General features: G+C 35.7%; 3 protein-coding genes and 1 non-coding gene across 4 annotated transcripts; 3 read left to right on the forward strand and 1 right to left on the reverse strand.

The window, feature by feature from the left end:
- The first annotated feature begins 499 nt into the window (after positions 1-499).
- Positions 500-571, forward strand: TRNAD-GUC (transfer RNA aspartic acid (anticodon GUC)). Its single transcript has one exon. It is a non-coding gene; the product is annotated as a tRNA-Asp (tRNA).
- A 1,076-nt stretch (positions 572-1,647) lies between these two features.
- LOC114359083 (carboxypeptidase B) lies at positions 1,648-9,084 on the forward strand. The gene is made up of 5 exons (XM_028313333.1): positions 1,648-1,748; positions 3,601-3,813; positions 4,360-4,564; positions 4,902-5,216; positions 8,221-9,084. Exons 1-5 carry the CDS (start codon positions 1,648-1,650, stop codon positions 8,770-8,772), a joined length of 1,386 nt encoding a protein of 461 aa, XP_028169134.1. The 3' UTR covers positions 8,773-9,084.
- Positions 9,085-14,464: 5,380 nt separating this feature from the next.
- On the reverse strand, positions 14,465-17,219 carry LOC114359079 (carboxypeptidase B-like). The gene is made up of 6 exons (XM_028313329.1): positions 17,095-17,219; positions 16,393-16,602; positions 16,117-16,222; positions 15,874-15,996; positions 15,511-15,699; positions 14,465-15,236 (listed from the first exon to the last, which is right to left on the reverse strand). The coding sequence occupies exons 1-6, from the start codon at positions 17,172-17,174 to the stop codon at positions 14,625-14,627; spliced, it is 1,320 nt and encodes a 439-aa protein (XP_028169130.1). The 5' UTR covers positions 17,175-17,219; the 3' UTR covers positions 14,465-14,624.
- A 3,593-nt stretch (positions 17,220-20,812) lies between these two features.
- Positions 20,813-24,747, forward strand: LOC114359080 (carboxypeptidase B-like). Its single transcript, XM_028313330.1, has 5 exons — positions 20,813-20,919; positions 21,412-21,621; positions 22,076-22,178; positions 23,527-23,838; positions 24,095-24,747. The coding sequence occupies exons 1-5, from the start codon at positions 20,855-20,857 to the stop codon at positions 24,686-24,688; spliced, it is 1,284 nt and encodes a 427-aa protein (XP_028169131.1). The 5' UTR covers positions 20,813-20,854; the 3' UTR covers positions 24,689-24,747.
- Positions 24,748-25,980: the final 1,233 nt, after the last annotated feature.

Here is a 25,980-nt window from a genome sequence, read left to right on the forward strand (position 1 = left end):
ATTGGAGGACAGTCACAGGCAAGAAATAAAAAATAACAAAATATTTTACGCCTACCAATTAACGTAAGGCAAAGTCACAAGGATAGACCATAGTTGGAAATAAATAGACAGGACCAACCAACATACGCAGGTTATACTACAACATTTTGAAAGGTGTCAAAAAATAATTATATTCAGTCGACAAAGTCTAATATCTTGTATTTTTAATTATTTCGTTTTGACTAAAATAAATGTGTCAAAACCTTTTTTTACTTTTTATAGTAGAAAGATGGATAACTAACAGGTCAACAAAAAATATGCGATGCGATCGATTTTGATGTTCTTCTTATCTTGAGTCATTCTGAATACTCAAGATTGTAGAATATTTGTATGACAAAACAGTTACTTGAATATTCGACCTTATCACGTTGAGTTAAGGAGAACTGGCAAACCTTCTCAAACCGTTGCGCGCTACACGTGGTAACCGTTCTTAAGTTATAATTTCGTCGCTCTCAATAAGTCTTCGGTAGTATAGTGGTCAGTATCCCCGCCTGTCACGCGGGAGACCGGGGTTCGATTCCCCGCCGGAGAGAACTTTTTGTATTTTTATTATTTTTGTTTCTTGAAAATATTTGTATTTTAATACTTTAATTTACATTTCCAAATTCTTTTAAAATTACTATACTACGAGTATTTACTCATAGGCCGAATTAGGCAATAGTTGTAATAAAAACATTATTTTATTGAGCACAGATACTGAAAGATAAGATTTATAAAAAATGTAACATACATATAGGGTGTACTAAGTGTAAACAGTTAAAATATTCATTACTAAAAAATTACGTCTTCGACAATAATAATATTATCCAGTTAACTAAGATCTCTCATTTATATAGGAGTACTTGCAATAGAGAGGTCAAACTAAACTAGAACTACAGTACATATCGAAAAATGAGTTAATTAAGTTGGGTAAATTGCTATCAAACAGTAACATTTAGGCTGGGTTGCACCATCTTACTTTAACTTTGACAAACGTCAAAAATCTGTCAAACTCCATATAAAAACACCGGATAACGTTTTAGTTACGGTCAAAGTTGGGTGGTGCAACTCAGCCTTATAGTCCTTCCTTAGGTAACATAACGGGCGTTTTCGAAATCTTGGCGATATTTTTTTGTCTGAAAAATCAATATAATAATCTAAAAAACCCGGGAAAGATTTGGGTACAGACACAAGATAGATGAAAGTAAATAAAAGCTTGTAAAAACAATATACTAACTGGCCCATCAACCCAGTTCTAACAGTGTGTGTAGAAGTGTTTTTATTGCGATTATGATATTGATTCTTATGAGACGCAGCGTGGGACGTCCACCCACAAGGCGGACCGACGACATCATAAAGGTAGCAGGAAAGCGCTGGACGCAGGCCGCTACCAACCGGGTAACATGGAAAGCATTGGGGGAGGCCTATGTTCAGCAGTGGACGTCCTATGGCTGAGATGATGATGATAATATTTATTGATTGGTCCCATACATTTTTTTTAACACCTTGTAGGTATGTATATTATTTTTAATACACCTGTATTTTATCTTTATTACGTTAATAAATAAGATAATTTTGACCACTAAGCTGGAAGATAAAGCACTCTGGTCTTTGGTGGCCATAATCACTATGTGTTATGTCACTGCGGTCAGAATGAACGTGTTTGTGTTTTTATTGTTGATTGTAAAGATTTTGTGTGTGACCGGCAAGTACAATTGGGATTATAAAGGGCAAGTTTATTTATAAGGAAAATGTCAAATTAATTTTTGCTATAGTGAAATATTCATCACTACCTAGTGATTGTGCGGCGCTTCTTCTCAGCACTTGCCAAATGTTTGTCTCGAAGCACTGGTAGGGCAAAAAAAGAATGAGACATGTATTGGCTCCCGATTTGTAAGTACACACGGCCACACTGTTACTGATCTATTTCCGTTTTTGCTCTCGCTCTCATCAAATGGTGATTCTTTGCGATAGAACGAGACGACATGACAGGCAATGGATAGTTAACACTGTTGCCGATGGTACTAAATCAATTAGTCTATACAAATAAAGATACATAATTTTGATTTTGTTTCAAATCACTATTGGCACTTATGAACGTAGAAATGGAACGTCAATAATGGCTTTTATGTTTTATCTTTAAACAAAATAAAAGTTGAAAGAACACAGAAAGAACAAAAGTTGAAAGTTAAAAGAAGCAAAAAAAAAATTATTTACCAAGTAGGTACTAATAAAACTATGCGTGTACTCATACAAACAACATAAAACTGTACCCGAAGCACGAACAAATACAGTTTTCGTTATGATAATGGCGCCGCTACGGTTTTTAAGGAATATGATTACGAGAAGTAATTCGTGCTTAGGGCACTGACTGGTGCAGGTGTAAAAAAATTACCTACCATTATTATTATTAGATGAATTCATAAAACATACATTAGGCCACTGAGGTTTCAATTAATTATGAAGTAACCAAGGCAAGGAGAACTTAACTACAAATAAAAAAAATAATACAAAATAATACAAAAGGTAAAACACTTAAAAATTACAGAAAATGTATTTTATTTGTTGTATTTAATATTGGTTCGTTCGTTCGTTTCAGCCAAATGACGTCCACTGCTGGACAAAGGCCTCCCCCAAGGTTTTCCACAGTATTTAATATTATTAAACACTAGCTTTCTGCCCGCGGCTTCGCGCGCGTGGACTACATTATCTACATATTTTACGGAACCCTATTTTTTTCCAAAATAAAATGTAGCCTATGTTACTCGTGGATAATGTAGCTTTCGAATGGTGAAAGAATTTTTAAAAACGATCCAGTAGTATTTGAACCTATTCATTACAAACAAACAAAGTTTTCCTCTTTATAATATTAGTGTAGAAAAATAACAATAGTCGTATAGGCTGAACAACTATTTTATCCTTTAAGAATTTTTATTTAAAACATTTGTTATTTGATTACAAACTCCATAATCATATTATTTTATTACGTTTATCGTTAATTCGATCAATCACGAAGAATTAAGGGAACTTTTATCAGACAAACGTTGTTATCATAATTTTAAGATATTTAATTAGCATAATTAATGTCTATGAAAGGTCAAAAAAACGTATGTAGCTATGAATCGGCACTCAATAAAGATTCAACAAACTATTATACATAATAAAGTATATTAAGTTCATCATCATCATCATTTCAGCCACAGGACGTCCATTGCTGAACATAGGCCTCCCCCAATGATTTCCACATCGCCCAGTTGGTAGCGGCCTGCATCTTTATGAGGTCGTCGGTCCAACTTGCGGGTGGTTATTTAAGTTGTTTGTTTCATATTGGACCAAAATTACTTATGAAAAGGTCAGTTAACTTCATAACAAGGTCTTTCTTTTATAACTGAATGAAACACACTATGAAATTATCTTTAAAATAACTTGAAAAAAAAATCGAGAAAATTTGAATCACTATGAAATAGTTTTTTGGCCGAATCTTAAAAAGGTTTTTTTTGTGTTTTTTACTCATAATAGTCGCAGGTACACCGCAAATGTTGTAAACTTCAATCACAACTTTTTTTCTCTTTCTACTTCCAGTTACAAAGTCTACAACGTAGACCTGAAGACCGAAGGCCAAGAAAAGCAGTTCCATCTCCTGAAGAGTGACGCTGTGGACTATTGGCGAAAGCCTTCAGTAAAGCATGGTGTGGTCGGACAAGCTATGGTGCCTCCTTCTCATGAAGAATGGTTTGAAGATCAGCTTGAGCTATTGGGGGTAGAAAAAGATATCGCTATTGAAGATGTTTATGAGTAAGTGTTTATGTGTGTGATTTTTTTCATTATCAAGTTTACGTACCCAAAAAATACTCTTGAACGTATAAATAAGGGTTCCTTGTCAGGACTACGGATCCCTAAAAATGCCCGTCTCGTCTCTGTTTGTCTGTCAGCGGGATGAATGATCCGTAGGTAATAAGTAGACAGAATCATCATCATTATTTCAGCCGCAGGATGTCCACTGCTAAACATAAGCCTTACCTATTAATTTCCACATCGCCCGGTTGGTACCTACCTACATCCAGCGTCATCCTGTTACCTTTATGAGGTCATTTATCCACCTTGTAATTGGACGCTTCACGCAGCGTTTTCTGGTATGCAGCCTTCACTCCAGAACTTTGCTGCCCCATCAGCCGTCAGTTTGTGTACTATGTGGTCATTGCCTCTTTGTATTACTTTTATTAACTGACTGTAGCTATGACAGAGATGAGTAACGATAAATATTAAATAATGTCTATTGATCTTTCAAGTCTTTGAAGTTTTTTTCATGAGTAGTTGATGTTGGTTTTTTTGTGATTTCAGTTATTTAGAAGAGAAAGACTCAAATGTGGTGAGAATAGCTCGCAATGATGCTGATGGCGGTGCTTCTGATGATATTGGTCCTGAGGATGAAGACATTGAAGGCAGTGGCGAGCAAGACATTGGCTCTGAAGAAAATGGCTCTGAGGACGATGACGACGAATCTGTGGATGACTTTGATTTTATGGACTACTATCGGTATGATAAGGTAACGTCAGATCTGTATTCCTTTATACGAAAAAAAGGTAAAATTCTTAGGTTCGTTTCAGCCAATGGCCTTCCTCAAGGATTTCTTCAGATGTCATAAATTTTAAATGCAACATTAATATTTTTACAGAGCAAAACAATTTTCGTCAATATTCGTCCATTGGAAATCTAATCACACCTCAAAAATGTTGATGTTTTTATGTGAATTATAGTGGAGGTTGTCCAAAAATGCCTGTTCACTTGTGACTTGAAGGAATGAAAAATTCAGGAACGTGTAGACTAATTACTGTGCCTGTTTCTTGTTATTGTAAATAATAAGTTCCCATGTCTACTTTCAGATTCTCGCCCATTTATACCGCCTACAAGAATCTTACACTAATTCAACTACTTCCTTAGAAGTTATCGAATTTGGTCGCACTGAAGAAAACCGACCTTTAGTTTATTTGAAACTAACAAACATGAACAATCAGACAGACATACAAAAACCCGTTATAGTGGTCGAAGCAGGGATTATACCTAGAGAATGGATTACTATACCCGCTTCTTTGTATGTGGTTAAAAAAGTTTTGAATGAAACTACGTTTTTGGATGACTTTGAATGGGTGATCATTCCTGTATTGAATCCTGATGGATACGAGTACACGCATACTAATGTAAGTCTTGTATAATTTATATTTTAAGTAATTATCTAAACGTACCTTTAATAAGGTTGGATGATGTGCATAAACTCACTTTTGATTGAAAAGATAGATCACTATGTCAGTCAGTCAGTCTGTCAGTCAGTCAGTCAATCAGTCAGTTAGTCAGTCAGTCACCTTTGAGTTGTATATATTTAGATTACTTAATTAAATTGCTCTGGGTGGCACGTTAAGATCTCCAATTCTCCATTCTTTCTCAGCTAAGTTAATATTTAAAGTGCTATAAACAAAACGTATCTTTTTTAACCTTTAACCAGTGACACGTAGTCTGACAGGCGTCTCATGTTTTTCAAATTCTTAGAATTGACCACTTCCCCTCGCTTGCAGCGACCCAGCGTCTTAGTAGCTTTTGTTTTAGTGCTAAAACGACCACAGAAGAAGGCAGACGTGTTATCGGTTGTTTTGCACGTAAGTTATACGAATTAGAAAATCGATCGTAGCCTGTGAGGCTACATGTCCCTAGTTGTCATACAAAAACTTTTACACTCTACTTTTTATTTTAAGTGCAAAATGGCAGAAAAGACTAGGAAATGATAACTCCAGCCCACGAATTCATCAAATAATAAAATATTACGAACGGTCAGTCAATCGTTTGAACCTTTTGAACCTCGTCAAGGTTCAAACGATGGACCGTCTGTTCCATCCTGAAACAAGTCAAGCCAAGCAAAGGGCATGCATGTTGCATTTGTCTGCCTAAACTACACAAAATGACAGTGTACACAGCGGACAGTGGCGACGTAGACGTACACCCGCCCCGGGTGCCAAGCATCAGGGGGTGACAACGGAGTGACAACTCAGTCGCGAAGATTTGTGCCCACAGGTGCATCTGCATGACAAGGACGTCGCGCATCTGATATGTCATGATAAGGGCGTGCATGCAATTGGTATCATCTCATCATAATTAAAGCTCATGACTTAGTACTAAAATCTTTCGGCTTCAAATCGGTAACCCGAAAATTCTGGGGGACACCAGACCATTCTGGGGTGTCTTAGCCCCCGCAATATGAACATCCAACTTATGGTCTTATGGGAGGGGGGGGGGGGGGGAAGGGGTCGCCCCCGGTGCCAAGCCATGCTACGCCGCCACAGTACGCTTGTGTTGGGGTGTTACAATCCCATATGTTTGCAATGTTCTCGCCTTTTCTGCAAAAATTGCCATTGATTTTATGCCAAATTGAGCGGGTGTCAGAATTTTTATTTTTAGTTTTCAGAAGTGGCTTTTATGTTTTTTCGATTTCTGTATTATTAGATTTTTAGTAAAAAGTATTGAATTTGACATAGAATTTATATAAAGTCTATTAAAATGCTAAAAAAGGACCTCATATCAATTGAGGCTGAAAATTATCACTAATTGGTAATTATAGCTTTTTTCTATGTAATTGTAAAAAAATGATTGAATTCATTTACATTTGTTTTATTGACATACCAATAGTTAAATACAAATACAATTTTAAAGTAATCCACATGCAATTTTGTCAATTCTTTGATCTCGAAGTAGTAGCCTGTGAGACGGGGGGGGGGGGGGGAAGGGGTCGCCCCCGGTGCCAAGCCATGCTACGCCGCCACAGTACGCTTGTGTTGGGGTGTTACAATCCCATATGTTTGCAATGTTCTCGCCTTTTCTGCAAAAATTGCCATTGATTTTATGCCAAATTGAGCGGGTGTCAGAATTTTTATTTTTAGTTTTCAGAAGTGGCTTTTATGTTTTTTCGATTTCTGTATTATTAGATTTTTAGTAAAAAGTATTGAATTTGACATAGAATTTATATAAAGTCTATTAAAATGCTAAAAAAGGACCTCATATCAATTGAGGCTGAAAATTATCACTAATTGGTAATTATAGTTTTTTTCTATGTAATTGTAAAAAAATGATTGAATTCATTTACATTTGTTTTATTGACATACCAATAGTTAAATACAAATACAATTTTAAAGTAATCCACATGCAATTTTGTCAATTCTTTGATCTCGAAGTAGTAGCCTGTGAGACGTCATGTCCCTTATAGTGTTATAAAATAGTCATGTCACTGGTTAAAGGTTAACAAATATACATCCGAGTATAACCTCGCATTAGGCATGATATAATATGTATGTATATGTGTTCAGCGGTGTTACAAATGAGAGAACCATGTTTTCATGCCACTAATACTGTTCTAAAAATAGGCAGTTTAATTTACGTTTTAAGCTTAGGTGGCACATACCTGCGATGAAAGTTTCTAAGGGATAAGAAAGCAAAAAAATATGATTATCTGAGGAAAAAAACACATTCATAAACAATTGTAGGTATGTTTATAGATTTGTCATAAATTAATAAAATAATGTTTTTAAATATGTCGTCATATCAGTAATAAGATTATTTGATTTTGTTCATCAAAATAAATCTGAGCTATCATAAAAACAATTTGAGTTGATAAAACAACTAACAGAAAATAGCTGATATAACACTAGATTTTGAATTACCTACTACATTATTTGCTTCCTTCGGCCTGTAGAAGCCGACATAGTTCTAATCATAAGAATAAAAATTTTACCAACTAAGATAAAAAATGTTTTGTAATCAAAATCAATTATATTAATGCATTCTCCACCTTATTACAAAAAGTTAGACTCTGGTTGAACTCTGGTTTAAATTGACATTTAGTATGATCACTAGCGGCCGCCCGCGACTTCGTACGCGTGGACCCCGTTTTACCCTTAGGGGTGAAGTTTCGAGTTTTTTAGGGTTTACCCGGAAATTATTCAAACTTTTCTCGCTGTAAAAACCATCCTTGGACTTCAACAAACATTTTAAAAAAAGAATTGGTAAAATTGGTCCAGGCGTTGTTGAGTTATGCGCTTACCAACACATTTTGAGATTCATTTTTATATTATAGAAGATTACATTTTAAAGTAGTGTTCGTCCCGGGTTTAACTTTTTTGTTTAATCAATATTAACCTTTTTTTAAATATCTCATTCCAGCTTCGTTTTTGGACCAAATCTAGGAGCACCAACAGCAACTTGGGCTTCATCTGCCCCGGAGTGAACATCAACCGTAACTTCGACATCGACTGGTTGAATTTCGATTCCAGCTCTAGTGCTTGCAGCCACCTCTTTGCTGGAGTCAGTCCTTTCTCAGAAATCGAGAGCCAACTCGTACGATCCATCATCGAAGAGTTTGGGAGTCGACTGAGGATGTATATCTCACTGCAAAACACAGGAGGCTTCATTTCATATCCTTGGCATTACGAAAGGGCTGCCAGTGGGATGTTCAGACAACACCTGCTCTTAGGCAGGGATATGGTAGCTGCTATGGATGAAGATTATTCCTTAGATATTTCTGCAGAAGCTTCTGGAGACAGAGTTTCAGGAACGAGCACAGATTATGCTAGAAATGCAACTGTACTGTACACTTTTAATGTAGATGTTGTGCCTAGAGGCACTGATGCAGTTTTAGTACCGAAGGAAGAGATAGTCGATATTGCAGAAGATGTCTGGAGAGCTGTATCTGTTGCTGCCAATGGTGTACTTTAAGCTGTGGGAAATCTCATGTTTATACATATTTATATTGTTTAAATAACTCATTATTTATTGTAAGCAACTACACTATATTTTTATACCAATCAAGAAAGCAATCTAGAAAAATAATCACCGATTAAATACTCAATTATTTAAATATAGGAGGATATTCCTCCTATCACTATTTATAATCCATATCCATAATGTTGTCATACTTACTTATGATTCAGTTCATTCGAAAATATTACAATCATCTCCATTATGAAAATTTATTTAGTTTCAAGTAAACTAAACTACATCTTAGTCCTGCAATAAACTAATTTAAACTAAGAACGAGTTTTCAAATAACATCGTTATCTTCTTTTAAATTTTTCTCATAACTAAGTCGCAAATTCCCAATAATTTTCGAGGCATCACGAACCACTTAGGATTTCTCCGGACCAAATTTGTTTTCACTCCCTGCAATCATAAAGGAAGATTCTCATTTTGAAATCCACAGACGTTTGCACAATAGAGAAAAGTGAGCGAAGAACCAACATATAAAGAAGTAAATACAGTGATATTGTTGCAAACTTGGTTCTGCAGATTCTGAAAATTACACTCTAATTTTCGGATGATTAGCTTGAAGCCAGCAATATACTTTAGTAAGCTAAATAGTGCGCGTCTTTTACATTAGTTTAGATAGATCTTTACGAAACACAAATGCAAAAAAACGTTATGATTGATTTTGCAAAGAATCAAATGCACATACCGATACAAAATGAATTGCGATAGTGAAAATTAGTTTACCTTCTGATTTTATTTATACTGTGAGATCCTACAGATTTAATATGCTCCAAAAATTTGTAGTTAATCCTCAATATAAAATCCTCGATTTGGAAAATAAAGTGAAAAGTTTCCGTCGGCACCTGCTTAAAATAGTCCCAGGAATTTAGATTTGGTTTTGAAATAAAATTGGGCGATCTGAATAAGGTTGCTAGGCTTGGATTGAGAATGCCGTGAAAATTTCTAATTAGATGTCCGGCCGAATTCTGTCCCGGGGTTGAAAAGGTAAAATATTCCATAAATCAAGACCTTATTGACTGACGATAACAAGTAGGTACATATCAATGACTAGCGGCAGCCCGCGACTTCGTACGCGTGGATCCCGTTTTACCCCCTTAGAGGTGGAGTTTTGTAATATCCTTTCTTAGCGGATGGCTACGTCATATTAATAAAATCTACCTGCATGCCAAATTTCAGCCCGATCCGTCCAGTGGTTTGGGCTGTGCGTTGATAGATCACTATATCAGTCAGTTACTTTTGAGTTAATATTTAGATGTAAGTATTAATCTAAGGGGCTGCTATGTAAACATTGGCCTCTCCAACCCGTCTGACTACCATAGAGTATATATAGGCCAAATCCTCCGTTTACCTTTGGAAAATAAAAAGGGTCTTGCTTCTGAAATGGAGGCCAAATGCCCAGACGATAATGACATTAGACATTTGTTACACTTCGCAAATTTAATGCGAGTCCTCTCTAAGACATATTATATCCACACGCTCACCTGAAACGTTAGCTTAAACTTCATACACATCCGTGTTTGACTACGGAATCCGTAGAAGTGTTTGGTGTTCCGAACGACATTTCCTAACCGAAACTGTGTTCCGATTCGACAGAAGTACCAATGTAAAGTAAAAAGGGACAGCAACCCCAAATTTTACAATTTTGAATAAGGACTTGTCTTTTGTAATTTTAAGAGACAGGATAAGTGTACGATCATCATCGTCAAACGATTAAGTCGTTTCAGCCATTGGTAGTTTATAGTTTGACATAAGCCTCGATAATACCCGTGTACCTATGCAATGTAGGTCATTGTTATTAGAGAGTTTTTATGAATAGGATGAAGAGCTAGTTTTTTTAAATCAGTCGAACTTATGCTCTATTTCTTCAGTAGAATTTCATGTGAATAAGGTCGTGTTCATCATTCACGAGTTGGTTATTTAAATAGGTTTTCAGAATGATAACACATTCTGACTTTATTCTGCTCTTTTCTTATTGCATTACAAGCATAGGAACTATATAGAAGCAATAAATATTTGAGTATTGAATACGTAGAGGACGCAGTTTATAAAAGATGTTGTGGACTACGATGACCATTAGGTACTCCAATAGCTGTCAGTAGTCTGCTACTAATACTTAACCTTTAGTTGAAATCAATACTACTGTTCCTTTTGACACTGTGCTAAAACTGTGTCCCGATTCAACAAGAGCACTAACGTTTTCTGGCTTCCAAGATGTCTGCCTTAATGATGGTGAATGTCAACATCGATAGTTTTCAGGATTGAAGCTTTGAATTGAATTACCTGACATCTAACCTATTATAAGAACCCTTGTAACCTTTGTTCATACACAATAAAGACTTTTATCATCATCATCATCATCATGTCAGCCATAGGACGTCCACTGCTGAACATAGACCTCCCCTAATGCTTTCCACATTGATCGATTGGTAGGCGCACTATGTGCCCTGCCCCAAAGACTTTATTACTTTATTACTCTGAACCTATGACCAATCCAGAGCTAGCTAAATTCTCGTATATTAGTAAGTTCCCTAGAGAGAAACTTGATTTAAATAACGGCACACAAAGTAGTTATAATTATTTTGAATTCCCAGTTTAGTTGTAAGTCTTAGGTTGTTGAAGCCTGTACTTTTGACCAAAAAAGGTCAATCGAGTAACTTAAAGGCAGCTAAGTTGTAAGTCATGGCTATGCAAGACTTATAGAGATGATTTTGAACTGAGAAAATTGAGTCCATAGGTCATGGTTATGGGCACAATCGAAAGCATATCAGACTATGTATTTTGTTGCAAAATCGCCCCTCATAATTTTAGCCATAGGACGTCCACTGCTGAACATAGGCCTCCCCCAATGCTTTCCATGTTGATCGATTGGTAGCAGCCTGCGTCCAGCGCTTCCCCGCTACCTTTACGATTTCGTCGGTCCACCGTGTAGGTGGAAGTCGCCCCTATTACAACTTTATGAAGTGCCACAGTATTAACATTAAAGTGCTGTTGTCCATACAAGACTATTGTGGCAACGAAATGACCCTGAACAAGAAACTTTTTATCGATATCGACAATCATCCTCCCCAGCACTACTGTCCAGCGGCTGTCACGTCTCACCTCCAGGCAATATCCCCTCCCACGGCACGCGGAGGCATCCAGCGAATTCTTTGCTTATTACTTACCTGGCTGAAAAAACAAAGCTGAAACATTTTGTGCCAATAGCGAGGTTTAAAATCGAATTCAACGACAATGTAATGGGTATTTTTAGATGCAGATTTTTAGACTTAAGCAGTGAAGGTAATTATTGTGTAGTTAGATTGTTCAAGATATTAATCACCTAAACAAAATACTGTTAAAAACCTGCTTTGTATGTGAAAAAATACAGATTCTGTTTTTGGCAAGAATTACACACACACATAGAGAGAGAGTTGTGTTCCAACAGTGGCGCCCAAATGATCTGATGATCATTAAGCGTCATGAAATAATTCGCTATAGTTTATAAAAATAGGTCATTCGAGAACAAATATGTAGTTTTAAGCACTGGTCTATTTTCTCATACGAGCCTGAAGGTACCCTTCCCAATGAAGTTTTACATAAAAAACATTTCCTTCTAACTTCGTTCCCAGCAATTTCAATATTTGTTTCAAACGAAGTCCTATCGTATAAAGTTCTGTGTATTTTCCGATCGTTTGAATTGTGTATTTTTCTCTGAGATAACAAACAATAGAGATGAACTAACTGGTTTGTTATTTTTGGTCAATTTTCTAGAGCTAGAAATCAACTATTGTAAATGAAGCCTAATTTAAGAACGAGAGTGTAAATATTAATATGTTTGCTTACACTTTGCCATATTAATCATCATCATCATCATGCTATTGGAGATACTCCATTGATTAAAGGGCTGATACTTAGCACAATGGTAGATCACACTCAGACTAACCCCCTTACTAATATAACATAACTTACACGTTTGTTGAACAATGTTTTAAAGTGACGTTTAGTATGGAAATTTCATTAAAAAAAATTTTTCAACAAGTGTGTAACTTTTCATAATTCCCCTTACTAAGGGGGTTAATCTTTTAATTAAATGTAAGCAGCATGCATGGAAGTTCTCATGCACTTGGTTATATTGCTCAAGGGGTCGGACTGGCCGACTCGTGATCCGGGGAACGCGGGTTCGGTCCCCGCCGCCGCTCGACTATTGTGGTGAGCTCACTCGTGACACAAGCATATTTAGCTTAGTACGAGGGGCTAACGGGAATATTAGTAATTTGTGTAATAACAAATTACTTATAATCTTTTAAAAAAAAAAAAAAAAATCATGTTTTTTATTCATTACTTAGGTCCATTCCAGGGCGTACAACATATGGTCCTGGTGCTGAGAAGAAGTGACAAAATAACGTTACCAAGAATACTGTCGAAAGTGCAAAAAAATTTAAGTCGAATGGCATAATTATATATTATGTATGTATAACTCATTTTTGACCCAAATGTCGCTTATGCCCTATTTCCTTTTACCCGTCAATGTTGTGTAATAGCTTAAATTATTTCATGCCTGCAATCTTTCACGTATTCTTAGATTTGCATTAATTACTTTATAAGGAAAATTAGCATTTTATCGTGTGAAGTATGAGTTGAAATTCGTCCAGTGGTTTGGGATGTGCGTTGAAAGACCACTATGTCAGTCAGTCAGTCACCTTTGAGTTGTATATTATATTAACTTAAAATATAATTAGTAACTTATTCCTTATACTTATTAGTTAAATTATAAATCCACTAACTACGGAAAACAAGAACAAGTATTACCATACTAATTAAATACTAACAAGCTACACTCACACAGAATGAATTAAGACAATAAGACAACAGCACAACTAACTCTTAATTCTATTTAAATGCAGACAATAAAACGAAGCTTCAGCTTGGCTAGCTTAACCCTCTAGAGCGAAAAAATATAAGGCTTTGTGCAAACGGAGAAACAAGAAACGCTTTTTATATGATATAAATTACTTGCAATTTTTTACAGGGTGAAAACTACTGTCACGGTCTGAAAGTAAATATCTACACCTTTGTATTTTTAAGGTACCAAACTACTTATTTATGGTACTGTCAAATCTACATGCCATTCCATTCCTCCATTTAAGACACGAGCCATTCAAAAGACAACTTCTAAGTCTTAGTAAATACTCAAAGTATAGTAATGATTCCAAATAACGTCACAGTCTAAAACGTTGCCTGCAGAAATAATATCCGTCCGTATGAGCAGCTCCTAAAGCCACTCTTGTAATTAAAATTCTATTAGGAAATAGAAAGTGTGGCATAAAGTGGTGCCTTGCGGTTCCCCGGCATCGGTGCAATGTTCTAAATTCATTGAAAGTTAGAGCGTACGGATTACGGCATTACCATTCTGGGCTGCTCAAAACTCACACTAGAAAAAATAGTGCGGGTCAGTAGTTGTCGATAATTTAGTATTCGATTTGTTTTTCTATTTATTAATGTGTAGTTGTATTTGAGTGATGGCTTTTAAGCAATGACTAGAAAATGTAACATTCGTGATATATCCAACTTCGTGCTTGCGTCACTACGTTAAAGGAATTGAATGCAACCCCTCATCGATCACTATTCGCCTTTATCATAAACGGTAGATGCAATAAAATGGTTGTTGGTGTTGAGATTATGTTTATTGTCAGTTTTAAAATGTTTATTATCCAAAAAGATTTTAGGTATGGCACAAGCATCCTTTTAATTTAAATTTTACATCGAAATAGGTATATTGAATTCGAAATTAATTTTGAAACTTATCAAAACCAATACAAAAATCAACGGAGCATATTTTTTCTCATACTTAAACTGTCCCTCACAAATCTGGCCCCAGCTTTGATGCCTTCCCAAGTCTCGAATCCAGCTTGTCTGATGAAAGCTGGGTCTACTAGGAAACCGTTCAAAGTTTGTCCTGCACCAGAGAATGCGGGGAGTTCATAAGTGTAAGATAGCGGTATACCGATGGCCTGGGCATAGTCGCTGGAGCCGCCTGAAGCAGCGTACAAGACGTGAAAGACGTTGCCGACAATGTAATTGGGTTTGTTGGGCCATTTGACTCTGTCGATAGCTTGCGCCATATTGACACCGACTAGGTTGATAGTCAACGCATTGGGTGGGAGAACGCCGTTGGCGTATCCGTACAGGATCATGCTTCCGAAACTGTGGAGATCCATGAAGATCTCAATACGGCCGGAGTGTTCGTTGAGGACGTCTCTGATATTTGCAGTTTCGGGCTCGGAGAAAGGCCCGTGGCCGTGGAAAGTGTCAGAGCACACGCTGTTGCTGGAAGCTGTGCCCCAGAAGATGTCGAAGTTTCTGTTCAGATCAACACCCATGCAGAGGTTGCCGACCATTAAACCGTTACGGCGGTTCTTTCTCCAAAAGCGGAACTGTAAAATTAATTATCATTTAAAGAATCTGTGTATTATCATATACATAAGTATATTAATAAATAAGAATCTATTATATGAATGAGTATTGTTACAGTTTTATGAGAGATACCTGATATTAGAATATAATTATTAGACTGTCTATTGTCAAAAATAATTTTTAAACTTTGGGAAACCAACAGTTCAATCAAGGTGTTTTTTCATCATGTTTTTTCGAGAAAACAATAACGACTAATATTATGACATCTAGATCTTTGTTCTCAATTTTACTTACGTTCGTGTGAGTCCATTCATATCCGTCAGGGTTGGCAATAGGCATGATGATCCAGTCAATATCATTGACCAAGTCAGCCTCAGTGACGTCCAGGACCAGTTTCTCAATGGCAAACAACGTAGCTGGGAGGGTAACCCACTCTCGAGCATGGAGAAGGGACATTAGGAATACTACGGGTTTTCTTGTGTCCTGTTAAAAGAAAAAATATTGATTAGGTACAACCGACTTCTGTAAAAGGAAGAGTTCATATTGATGATAAAACAAGATAAGAAAAACTTTAATAAGTTTTTATTTCAAAAATTTACCTATATTCGATTTGGAAAACCATTGAAATTAGTGTTTAGATTGCAGCGATATACACACCTGGAAATTGGTGGTGGAAATTTTCAAGTACTTCATGTCACGACCTTCAAAACTTTTTCCAGCTGATGCAACGGTGACCAGATTGGGGTAAGCGTTAGCCAATTGGACGAGGTAGTCGTCGACCTAAAATGAAAAAAGATATTTTTTTGTGAAATCCAAAGTTCAAAATGGGTCTAATCAAACTTTTATAGACATGATGGTGCTCTATGTCATAGTTTAAGGAAGCATTTAACAAATACACACCACTTGGAATCTGTGAATATTGTCGAAATCAAGACCAACGACGGAAGACCTGTTGCTAGTCCTGGCCGCCATTTGAGCCAAGATTTTGTCTTCGATTTCTAATTGTCTGAAAATAATAAAGGAATTAAATTACTAGATACTGACAAGTGAACCAATTTTAATTTCCAAGGTGTTAATCGCTATGACTGAAATTGAGTCTCAACTCAAATATTATTTGGCAGTTGTCATTTAAAGTAATAATATCCATAAGTACTATTACTACTAATATTAACTTACTCCCGAATGTTCTCAACTTGGATCCTGTACTCTACATCTTTAGAAGCCAACAGAGTTTCGAAGTTCGCCTTCTGGTCTTTGGGAACCAGGATCTGTCCATTGCGTCCAGTGTTTGCATAAACAAACACGTCGATCGGGAGGTCGTTTTCCAGGCCATTGACGAAGTTAGACTGCTCTTCATTCTTCACGACAATTTCGTAGAGAGAGTGTCTAAAAGTAATTATTATTATAATAAGACGGAACTAAAGTCAACTTTCATATTAAGTCGTTTTGGTGCAAATAATGGCGTTATTCTTAAAATTGTTGCTACAACTGAGAAAAAAATCGGGCAATTTTCATCTCTCGTTCGAGCTACCGCAACTCCTGTATAATCAGGAAAATCAGGATCTACAGTTTGACCGCTAATAAAAGTTAAACCAGTGAAAGTCAAGTTTGTTCCAGGGGAAAGTTATTATCATTGAATCCGTAACGGAATCATTGGAAGGAAAAGAAAATATTTCGTTACTTTCAAATTGTGTTCTTTGAAGACAAAGCCTTTTCTTGTTTTTTTCTAATGAAATTTGTAGCAGCTTTAATTATTGATTTTCCTTTTTTTAAGCCCTGAATTTCACATGAGTCTTTAATCATATTAAGAGTCGTATTCATAGTTTGATAACATTATAGACCTCCATAATAAACAACTTTTACCAGAGAAGTGCTTACCCATCGTATACTTCGTGCTTAGCACACACAATGTAAAAGGTGACACTGAACACAAAGAAACTCTTGAAAAGGTTGGCCATGGTGCTATGGCCAAACGAAGAACAGCTACTGTGTTCAAAACAGAAGGCAATTATTATATTAATACTGTCTTAAATCCCCATATTATTATCTCCAAGATAAACCGATGTCTGCAGGATTAAGCGGTATTTGGTAATTTTGATATGTCATCACTATCTGTTCAAGGTATATAGCCGCTTGGCCTTGCGGATTCGGATCTAGAAGAGGTTAAAGCAGATAGTTATGCAGGTTCAAATCCCAAAGAGGACAAGGCTAATAATTGTGATGAACAGGAGCATGTCAAGAATTTCCATGACTTCGTAGATACAAACGTTTATTATGAAAATTTATTTGATGCAACAAATAATTGAGTATTGATATCGAGTGGCCTTAATTCGAGCTCTGCTTTCTATGGGTTTAAAACTGTGATGATTGGTAAAAATATTGAAGCATTAGGTACCAAATAGATCAATATACTTGAATGAATAATTAGGATACATACAATTAATTATGGTAGCACTTTCTTGGACTTAGCGCCTTAAAACATAAAGATAACAATGTACGTTTCAATTAATTTAACACCTAAACAAGATAGTTTACGCACGTGGATTGATTAAAAATATAGCGTCATTGAGTTATAATTTTATCTGATGATTATAATTATCAAGCTAATTCATTTCTAAGTAAGTTACATACTTGAGTTTTTTGTTAGTTAACTTTAATTAATAAAAGACCCAGATATGTAACTTAGAAATAACGCTGGGTGAAATTGACTAAAGATTTATTTTTACCCATCCCCCAACCCATCTGGCAAGTTGAGGAGTGAGGCCAAATCCTCCATTTGCCTCTGGTAAATCAAAAATCATCTTCTTACAGTAGATACGGAGTGTATGCTAAATCCTCTATGCCTCTGGTAAATTAAAGGTGACCATCTTCTTACAGTAACTAGAGACTGATGATAATTTTAATTATTGTTTAAGTAGACATGATGGTTATAAGAAACACCTCCAAATAGTCAAGGGAAAACCCCGTAAAATTTGATAATTTTGAACATATTGTAATTTAAAGGGATCATCTAGATTAAGCATATCATTTTCATGAGTATTAAGACGTATTGATATTAACCAAAACAAGATAATAGTAAAAATATTGATCCGTAATATTATTATTGTAATTTTGCGAAATTACGACTGTTGACGATGACGTTTTTACACCTGAACCACTGAACTAATTTTGATGAATGTTCGTTTATAGCAACACATATTAAAATACCGTCTATCGCCTAGATAGCATTGAAGATATAAAATAGGGAATGAAAATGTAAAGAATAGGAAATGTGAATTGGTGGACCACCAGTCACAAGAAATACAGATTAGGAATGTTTAATGGTTGTCACCTTTAGTCATTCACCCTAAGATCACTGACTAGGCTTAACAATTTTATAGTCCCAATGCCTTATTTGATGCTCGCATAGAAAAGGACATGATATAGCTCAAAGCTCGATCGGATCTTAATGCTTACTAATTTCCCTTTTACTGCTACTTTAATGACGATGATTCAAAGAATTGTAATATCAACCATAAATCATTTTTATTGATTAACTTCCAAATTGACAACCTGCATCCAAAGCCTTCACCTTTGTGAGATCGTCTGTCTACCTTGTGGCCTATAATATGGTAATCATTTGGGGAGGCATATTTTAGCAGTGAATGTCCTGTGTCTGAAATGATGATGACTGATTAGTTAGGTAACTGAGATTTGGGCTGATTTGGGTACATAAAGAACATAAGTTGCAAGTGCATAGTCTGAAAACCTCTCTGCCGATCTTTGGTATCAGTTTTTCTGAATGGATTGATATTTTATTAATATTTTTGGAAATGCATTATTAAAATGCTTATCATCAATAAGCACGAGATACAACCTCATTGCGACCAGCTAAGCACCTCTGATAGCAACCTTATCTTATCACAAAGTGGAATTATTCTTTAAAATTGGATGATAAACATTTTTATCATTGATTGAGTTCTTATAAACGTAATTAAGATATTGTTATTTTGCAATTAACACAATCTTTCGTCATTTTCAATTTAATGCAAAGGAGGTGATTCTTTATTTTTTGAATTATAAATCTGTCGTCATAAAAACAATGTTAACAGAATTCTATTGAGACAGACAATTCCTCTGTGGTTGACGATTCCGCGTGAAGCTTACTTCCACTTTCGGTATAATCATCACTATTAATTTTCATACAAATCGGATTTTATAAATTTTATTATGTATGAAAATTGAAAAAATAAAATGATGATATCAAATTTTTGACTTGACCATACCATTTATATGCCCATGTTAACATGGGCTAGTGTCGGCTCATATATCCATTTATCTAACACCCTGTATATGAAACATCTGTTTTCAACCGACTTCAAAAAAGGAGGAGGTTCTCAATTCGACCCGTATGTTTTTTTTTTTTTTTCTATGTTTGTTACGCGATAACTCCGCCAATTATGAACCGATTTGAACAAATTTTTTTTCGGCGTATAGGTAATACCTCAAGGGTGGTCCCATTTAAATTTAATAATAAAAAAAACAACCCCCAAGGGTGGAAAATTGGGGATGAACTTTTTTATACGCAATATCTCCGCCGATTATAAACCAATTTGAACGATTATTTTTTTGTTGAATAGGTATTATCAAAAGGGTGGTTTCATGCGAATTTGAAGAAAATATTTCACCCCCAAGGGTGGAAAATTGGGGATGAACTTTTTTATACGCAATATCTCCGCCGATTATGAACCAATTTTTTTTGGTCTCAGTGTACTGCCTACCTTCAGTGGTAACATCAAGGTAATAATTAGTTAACTAAAAAGCAAGAAATAAGTAAAATTTTAAATAAAAAAATAAAACCGACTCCAAAAAACCTACACTAAAACGTAGAAAAATAATTACTAATTACCTACTTATTTATTAGGACGAATTATTAATATTTATGTAGGTATACCATGATTGATACTTTTGGAGTCGGTGCAGGCAAACTTTACATGTTTCATAATCTTGTCACCGACTCCAGAAGTATCAATCATGGTATACCTACATAAATATTAATAATTCGTCCTAATAAATAAGTAGGTAATTAGTAATTATTTTTCTACGTTTTAGTGTAGGTTTTTTGGAGTCGGTTTTATTTTTTTATTTAAAATTTTACTTATTAAATTCAGCCTGTATTGAAATATTGATTGATCTTTGAGATACCTATAATTGATGACTAGCAGAAGTTATTTTTTTTAAACCAGTCGATATATTAAATGCAAAAGTTTTGTAAGTTAGTCTAAATTACAGTTTATTCTGTAAAACCAACATAAATAAAGAAATTATATTCCCTAAGTAATATTTTGTGATTGAATCTCTAGTTTTCGTCAAAATTTCTCACAAAACTTGAGAAAATATCTTCACTCTAAAAGAAGAAGGCTGTAATGAAATTGTTCTGTGTTTCATTTTGATTACAAATTAATTGTGGGAGTCGGTTACGTAGAGTCAAACTATGAATGAGTGTTCAATAGAACAACGCAACTGACACACAACTAAAGGAATTAGGAATACAATCAATGTTATCAAATTTTGGGTTTTATCAGATCTAAGATAAAATGTTTTATCAACTGCTGCCGTTATAAAAGTGTAGATTAGTGTCAGGTCAGCAGCTATCGAGATGAAGGTTTTGGCGATCGCATTGCTTTTCGTGGCGGTCTACGCCAAGCACGAGGAATATGCTGGGTCAGTGATATTTTTGTTGTTTGTTGCAAAATCACACCTATTATAATTAAATTAGATGTCAGTATTTAGTAGTGCTTCCAGTTCAAAATCAGATTTTGAAATCCTTTAACGGTATCAATATTTTTCCATTATTGCTATTAGTTGCGTGGTCTTGTAGTTTGCAATTTCGGCTTCTAAAGCTGGTAGTTAGTAGTTTAGTACACATAGATTCAAATTCTTGGCCTTTACGCCAAAATTTCTTTTGAAATATGGTTTGCTTTGAAGTCTTATTAATGTTTATTGTATAAACGTATGCTAATACTCTAACTACTCTAATATTATTTTAAACTTATCTTTCTCTTATTGTGATAACTAAGTAAGTAACGTCTTTATAAATATTTGATTTCTTTATAAATATTCGTCAGTAAGAAGCACCTAAACTATACGTCTTCACCATATTCAACAGATTCTTCTGTGATTCCACTTTTGATTACGTTAAACTTTTGTCCACAGTTACAAATCCTACTTTGTAGGACAGAAGAACCAAGCACAGCAACATGCTCTGCAGTCCTTAGAGAATGAGTTCCAGCTAGACTTTCTGGGCCGTGTGACCAGCAGCCAGGAGACCTTGGTCCTGGTCAAGCCTGAATTCCAGGCTGCGTTCACCAAAAGCCTGAAAGCCTTTGGCCTCTCCTACAGGGTCCATGCCGATGACGTAGTCAAGTGAGTAGGGTCATTTTGAAATCAAAATTTGAAACTAGTGTCCTGTTTTGGTTACATAAAATTTAACCCAAATTATATCATTGTCATTAAATTAATAAATACTCGTAATTTGATATTAGTCCAAGTGAACATAGATATCTAACACATAAAATCAATGACTTTTTGACCAAATATTTTACAATGAAATAATATTTTCAACGGTCTAGTAGAAACAGTTGAATAAACAATAATGGCTGACGTAAAATTTACATCGTCTAATTTCATAAACAAAATACTGAGTCATTTATGTACAAATTAATACGTAAATTAACTTTATTGATCAATTTTAAGGTCCGTTTATTTCTTTTGATAATTACTCATCCCAACCCTAAGCTCCTTAGTGCGAAGGAGCCGTAATAAAATAATTTCATCTACAGGGAATACAGGATTGTAAAATTTTCAATTTACGTTTTAGAGCGCTCCAGAATGATGATAGGATTATCGAGGAGGTGGTTCAAGAGAAGGCCAGGAATGGGGGTGCCAGGATCCCTTATGACAATTATCAGCCTCTAAGTGTCGTAAGTATCTACTTAATAAACATAACCTAGGGAAATCTCATCTCTAGTTTAAAATAGTTATCAGTCTTAACCGATCGAATGAAAATATTCCAGGCACAATTTGAAAGTATTTGTGTTGTGATATGTGCAAATGATAGGTCAACTAACAAAAAAATATAATTAAGTCCAAAAATTATCAAAATCCAAAATCAAATCAATCCTTTACTAGATAACTTAACACGTTGAGTGCGAAACCAGGTCTATAGACCTTGTGTACGTCTCGCTTACCGTGCGGCTAAGAAAATTATAGTCTTCCTTGTCGTGCGAAAGGCATAACTTCAATTGGGTCCGGTGTAGGAAAGTGATGAATATATATCTATGATGTATTCTTAAAATAGAATCCAATGATGTACCTACCTTAATACCAGGTTTTTAGACCTGGTACCGCACGGAAGTAATAAAATGTCTTCACAATGCGAAACCAGGTCGAAGCACCTTGTACCCTGCGCACCTGGTACCGCACCCCACGCTAGCTTCGTGCAGCCAGTGTTGCCTCGCATTCGTAAGAAACGCACATGTCGACATGGCGTCAAGAGAAACAAACAAAATCAAAACTGCAAATTGATTATAATTTAATTTTCTACACGATTTATTGCTAATTTAAATAGTTTTTCGTGACAAACATTTGAAGTTGTAACTAAATGTTATTAAATAATATGTTTTCTTTAAATATAGCTTATTTAAGTATTTATGCACGTATGTCTTATTTGTAAAATATTTAGACTAAATTATTAAAACATCTTTGTTTGTAACTTTTTTAAATTTTTATTAAAACTTAATTAAAACTATCGATATTTGTATTTCACATCCCTAGAATACTCACCAGACTTTCCTACTTCAGTGCGGCACAGGGTGCATAAGCCTTGTATTTTGAATATAGCTATAATTTTTATACTAAACAAGTTATTCACGAACGCCTTCAGGTGTATGTCAATAAATGCATTATTATTAATATTCAAAGAAAAAAAACACAATATCTATTAACATGAAGCCAAAAATAAAATTAATATATCTTAAATATTACAAGGTCTTTAAGCCTTGTGCCGCCACAATGTAAGTTTTAATACCAGGTTTATTGACCTTGTACCGAAGGAATGGAAAGTATTAGAAAGTTACTGCCGCAGCAAAGGTGTTAATAAACTGTTATAACTAAATAAAAGTCTAATCAATCAGTACGTGTCTTGATAATCTTCCGATACTAACCTGCAAATTAATTAGATTGTCCACTTGTTCTTTATTATTGAACATAATCTTATGAGTGGAAGGAATCCTTGACCCATAAATTAGAACTATCATCTTCTCTTTCAAGTACGACGCCTACCTCGACGACATCGCTCGTCGCTACCCCAACGTGGTCACCCTCGTCAGCCCCGCCAACTCCTTCGAAGGCCGCCCCATCAAGTACCTGAAGATATCCACCACCAACTTCCAAGACACCAGCAAGCCAGTCATCTTCATCGACGGAGGCATCCACTCCAGGGAATGGATCTCACCACCCACCGTCACTTGGGCGATCAGGAAACTGGTGGAAGATGTCACCGAACCTGACCTCCTGGAGAGGTTCGACTGGATACTCTTGCCTATGGTCAACCCTGACGGTTATGAACACAGCCACACATCTGTAAGTATTCATATTTTGAGTTAGTATACAATTCTGTTCGTGTGGTTGCTATTATTTGACTTGCTTTCGTGAAGTCATCAAAAATATCTGTTTAATAAATCACATAGTCATCAAATAAATGTCATTCATGTTATCAATAATTATGTACCTTTTTGGGTGAAAATTCAAGTTGTTAAAGATCAAAACTTTAATCAATGGAGCATTAGGCGTACTTGGTACATATGCTCAGTGAATTGAACTCTTAATCAATTTTCAGAACCGTTTCTGGAGGAAGACACGTTCGGCTACCAGCATTGCATTATGCCGAGGAGTTGATGGCAACCGCAACTACGACTTCGCATGGAACACCGTCGGAACCAGCACCAACCCTTGCTCCGACACTTATGGAGGCCCTACAGCCTTCTCCGAAATCGAGACCAGGGTTGTTCGTGACATCCTCCACGAGAACCTCAGCAGAATGGCTCTGTACCTCACCATGCATAGCTTTGGTAGCATGATCCTGTACCCTTGGGGACATGATGGTTCTTTATCCAACAACGCATTTGCACTCCAGACCGTTGGAGTTGCTATGGCTGATGAGATCTTCACTCATAGTCTCCCTAATTTCCCTAGATATTCTGTTGGCAATTCTCTTCTGACTATTGGGTACGGCGCATCAGGTGCTTCTGAGGATTACGCTCACAGCATCGGCGTGCCCCTGTCGTATACTTACGAGCTTCCAGGGTTGAACGCTGGTATGAACGGTTTCATTCTGGACCCTCGGTTCATCGAGCAGGTCTGCCGGGAGACTTGGGCAGGCATCGTCGTGGGCGCCAGGAGAGCTGGCGACCTCTTCGTCCCCCATCCTTAAATTCTCTATTTGAATAAGTTGTTGATGATCTTTTTTTATAATAAACATTTTTATATTAATTGCCTTTGTTATTTATTGCACGTGTATTACATTATTACATACATTTAAAAAAACACATTTTTTTTTCAATTTTTTTTATTTGAAACGTAAATGTATTAAAGTGATTCCCAAAACATACTACTGTTTTGTCGTACCACTCCTGAAACGACAGCAGTGAATATTATAAGTATGTAAAATGACAGATTATAGAGATTATTATCTTCTCCTAAGATATGATGTTACTGATAGTTCATAGTATCCATTAAATACGATAAAAAGATTTGGCAAACATTGATAGTTGATTATGATAACTTGTAAATTAACTAAAAAGTGATAACTAAATTAGTACGGGAATTTTGTTATTGAAAATAGACCATTTTATCAATCTTAGAATAAAATCTATTTACGATAAGTCTAATTGAATCTCCTATTTTTTGTTGTTTTTCTATGTCTGAATTTTATTAGGACTTGGGGGCCTCGTTTCTTGTTTAATGTAGTATCTATAGGAGACAGGTTTAAAAATCTGTTTTTCATATTAAAAGTACAATTTATTGGCAAACTTAGGGTCTCTCCGTCTCTTCCACGCTCTCCGAGTAAAGTTCTAAGTAGTTACTCAACCTTAATTTTCTTCTTATATTTACTTGTAATTTTAACGTCAAGGTCTTTTAAATATTCTCTGAACGAATCAATTGAGGTGATGTAGAGATGAGGCAAATTTTAAAAATATCGATATTTCTATCGACCACCGTACATCCTTCAGCATCCAAGCAAACGCGAATAGAATACTCTGAATTGGAAATTGATCCGCAATGCGCGGAAACTTCTCAAGATGAGAAAATTCCAATTAAACCAAGTTTACATGCATCGGAGGCCACGGAACAAAATGCTAATTTGCGTCGAGAAAACTTTGGATTTCCGCCTTAATCAGGCTTCTGGAGCTAGATAATGCTGGAAATAATCTTGATTCAGCTCTTGGGGAATATGGAAGAACTTAAACTCCCAGGATTTGCATAGCACACATATAATCGCATATAATTTGACCCATTAATCCCCAAGTGGTCGCACGTGTTCACGTAGGTAACAATTGATTGTCCATTGTTTCTTGATTCGCAGGGGTGGTCTTAACCCTTCAGAGAAATGACCACCTAACTAATCAACGGCCGTATGACATCATACACTGTTCTGCACTTCTGTACTTTTTCTGTACAAGATTTGCAAAGATGTGACGTTATAGGTCTGTCTCGTTTTTATAA

Source organism: Ostrinia furnacalis, unplaced genomic scaffold (assembly GCF_004193835.3).
Source record: "Ostrinia furnacalis isolate ACB-3 unplaced genomic scaffold, ASM419383v2 OfSCF4231, whole genome shotgun sequence".
Classification (NCBI taxonomy): domain Eukaryota; kingdom Metazoa; phylum Arthropoda; class Insecta; order Lepidoptera; family Crambidae; genus Ostrinia; species Ostrinia furnacalis.

Bases quoted from the DNA above. Each gene is read 5' to 3' on its own strand.
- LOC114359080 (XM_028313330.1), top strand. From the start codon at position 20,855: ATGAAGGTTTTGGCGATCGCATTGCTTTTCGTGGCGGTCTACGCCAAG. The intron at 21,622-22,075 runs GTGAGTAGGGTC...TTTACGTTTTAG, and splicing joins CATGCCGATGACGTAGTCAA to AGCGCTCCAGAATGATGATA. The intron at 23,839-24,094 runs GTAAGTATTCAT...ATCAATTTTCAG, and splicing joins ATGAACACAGCCACACATCT to AACCGTTTCTGGAGGAAGAC.
- LOC114359079 (XM_028313329.1), bottom strand. From the start codon at position 17,174: ATGGCCAACCTTTTCAAGAGTTTCTTTGTGTTCAGTGTCACCTTTTAC. The intron at 15,997-16,116 runs GTGTGTATTTGT...TTTTCATTTTAG, and splicing joins ATATTCACAGATTCCAAGTG to GTCGACGACTACCTCGTCCA. The intron at 15,700-15,873 runs GTGTGTATATCG...TTCTTTTAACAG, and splicing joins TTTCCACCACCAATTTCCAG to GACACAAGAAAACCCGTAGT.
- LOC114359083 (XM_028313333.1), top strand. From the start codon at position 1,648: ATGTGTTATGTCACTGCGGTCAGAATGAACGTGTTTGTGTTTTTATTG. The intron at 3,814-4,359 runs GTAAGTGTTTAT...TTGTGATTTCAG, and splicing joins GCTATTGAAGATGTTTATGA to TTATTTAGAAGAGAAAGACT. The intron at 4,565-4,901 runs GTAACGTCAGAT...GTCTACTTTCAG, and splicing joins ACTACTATCGGTATGATAAG to ATTCTCGCCCATTTATACCG.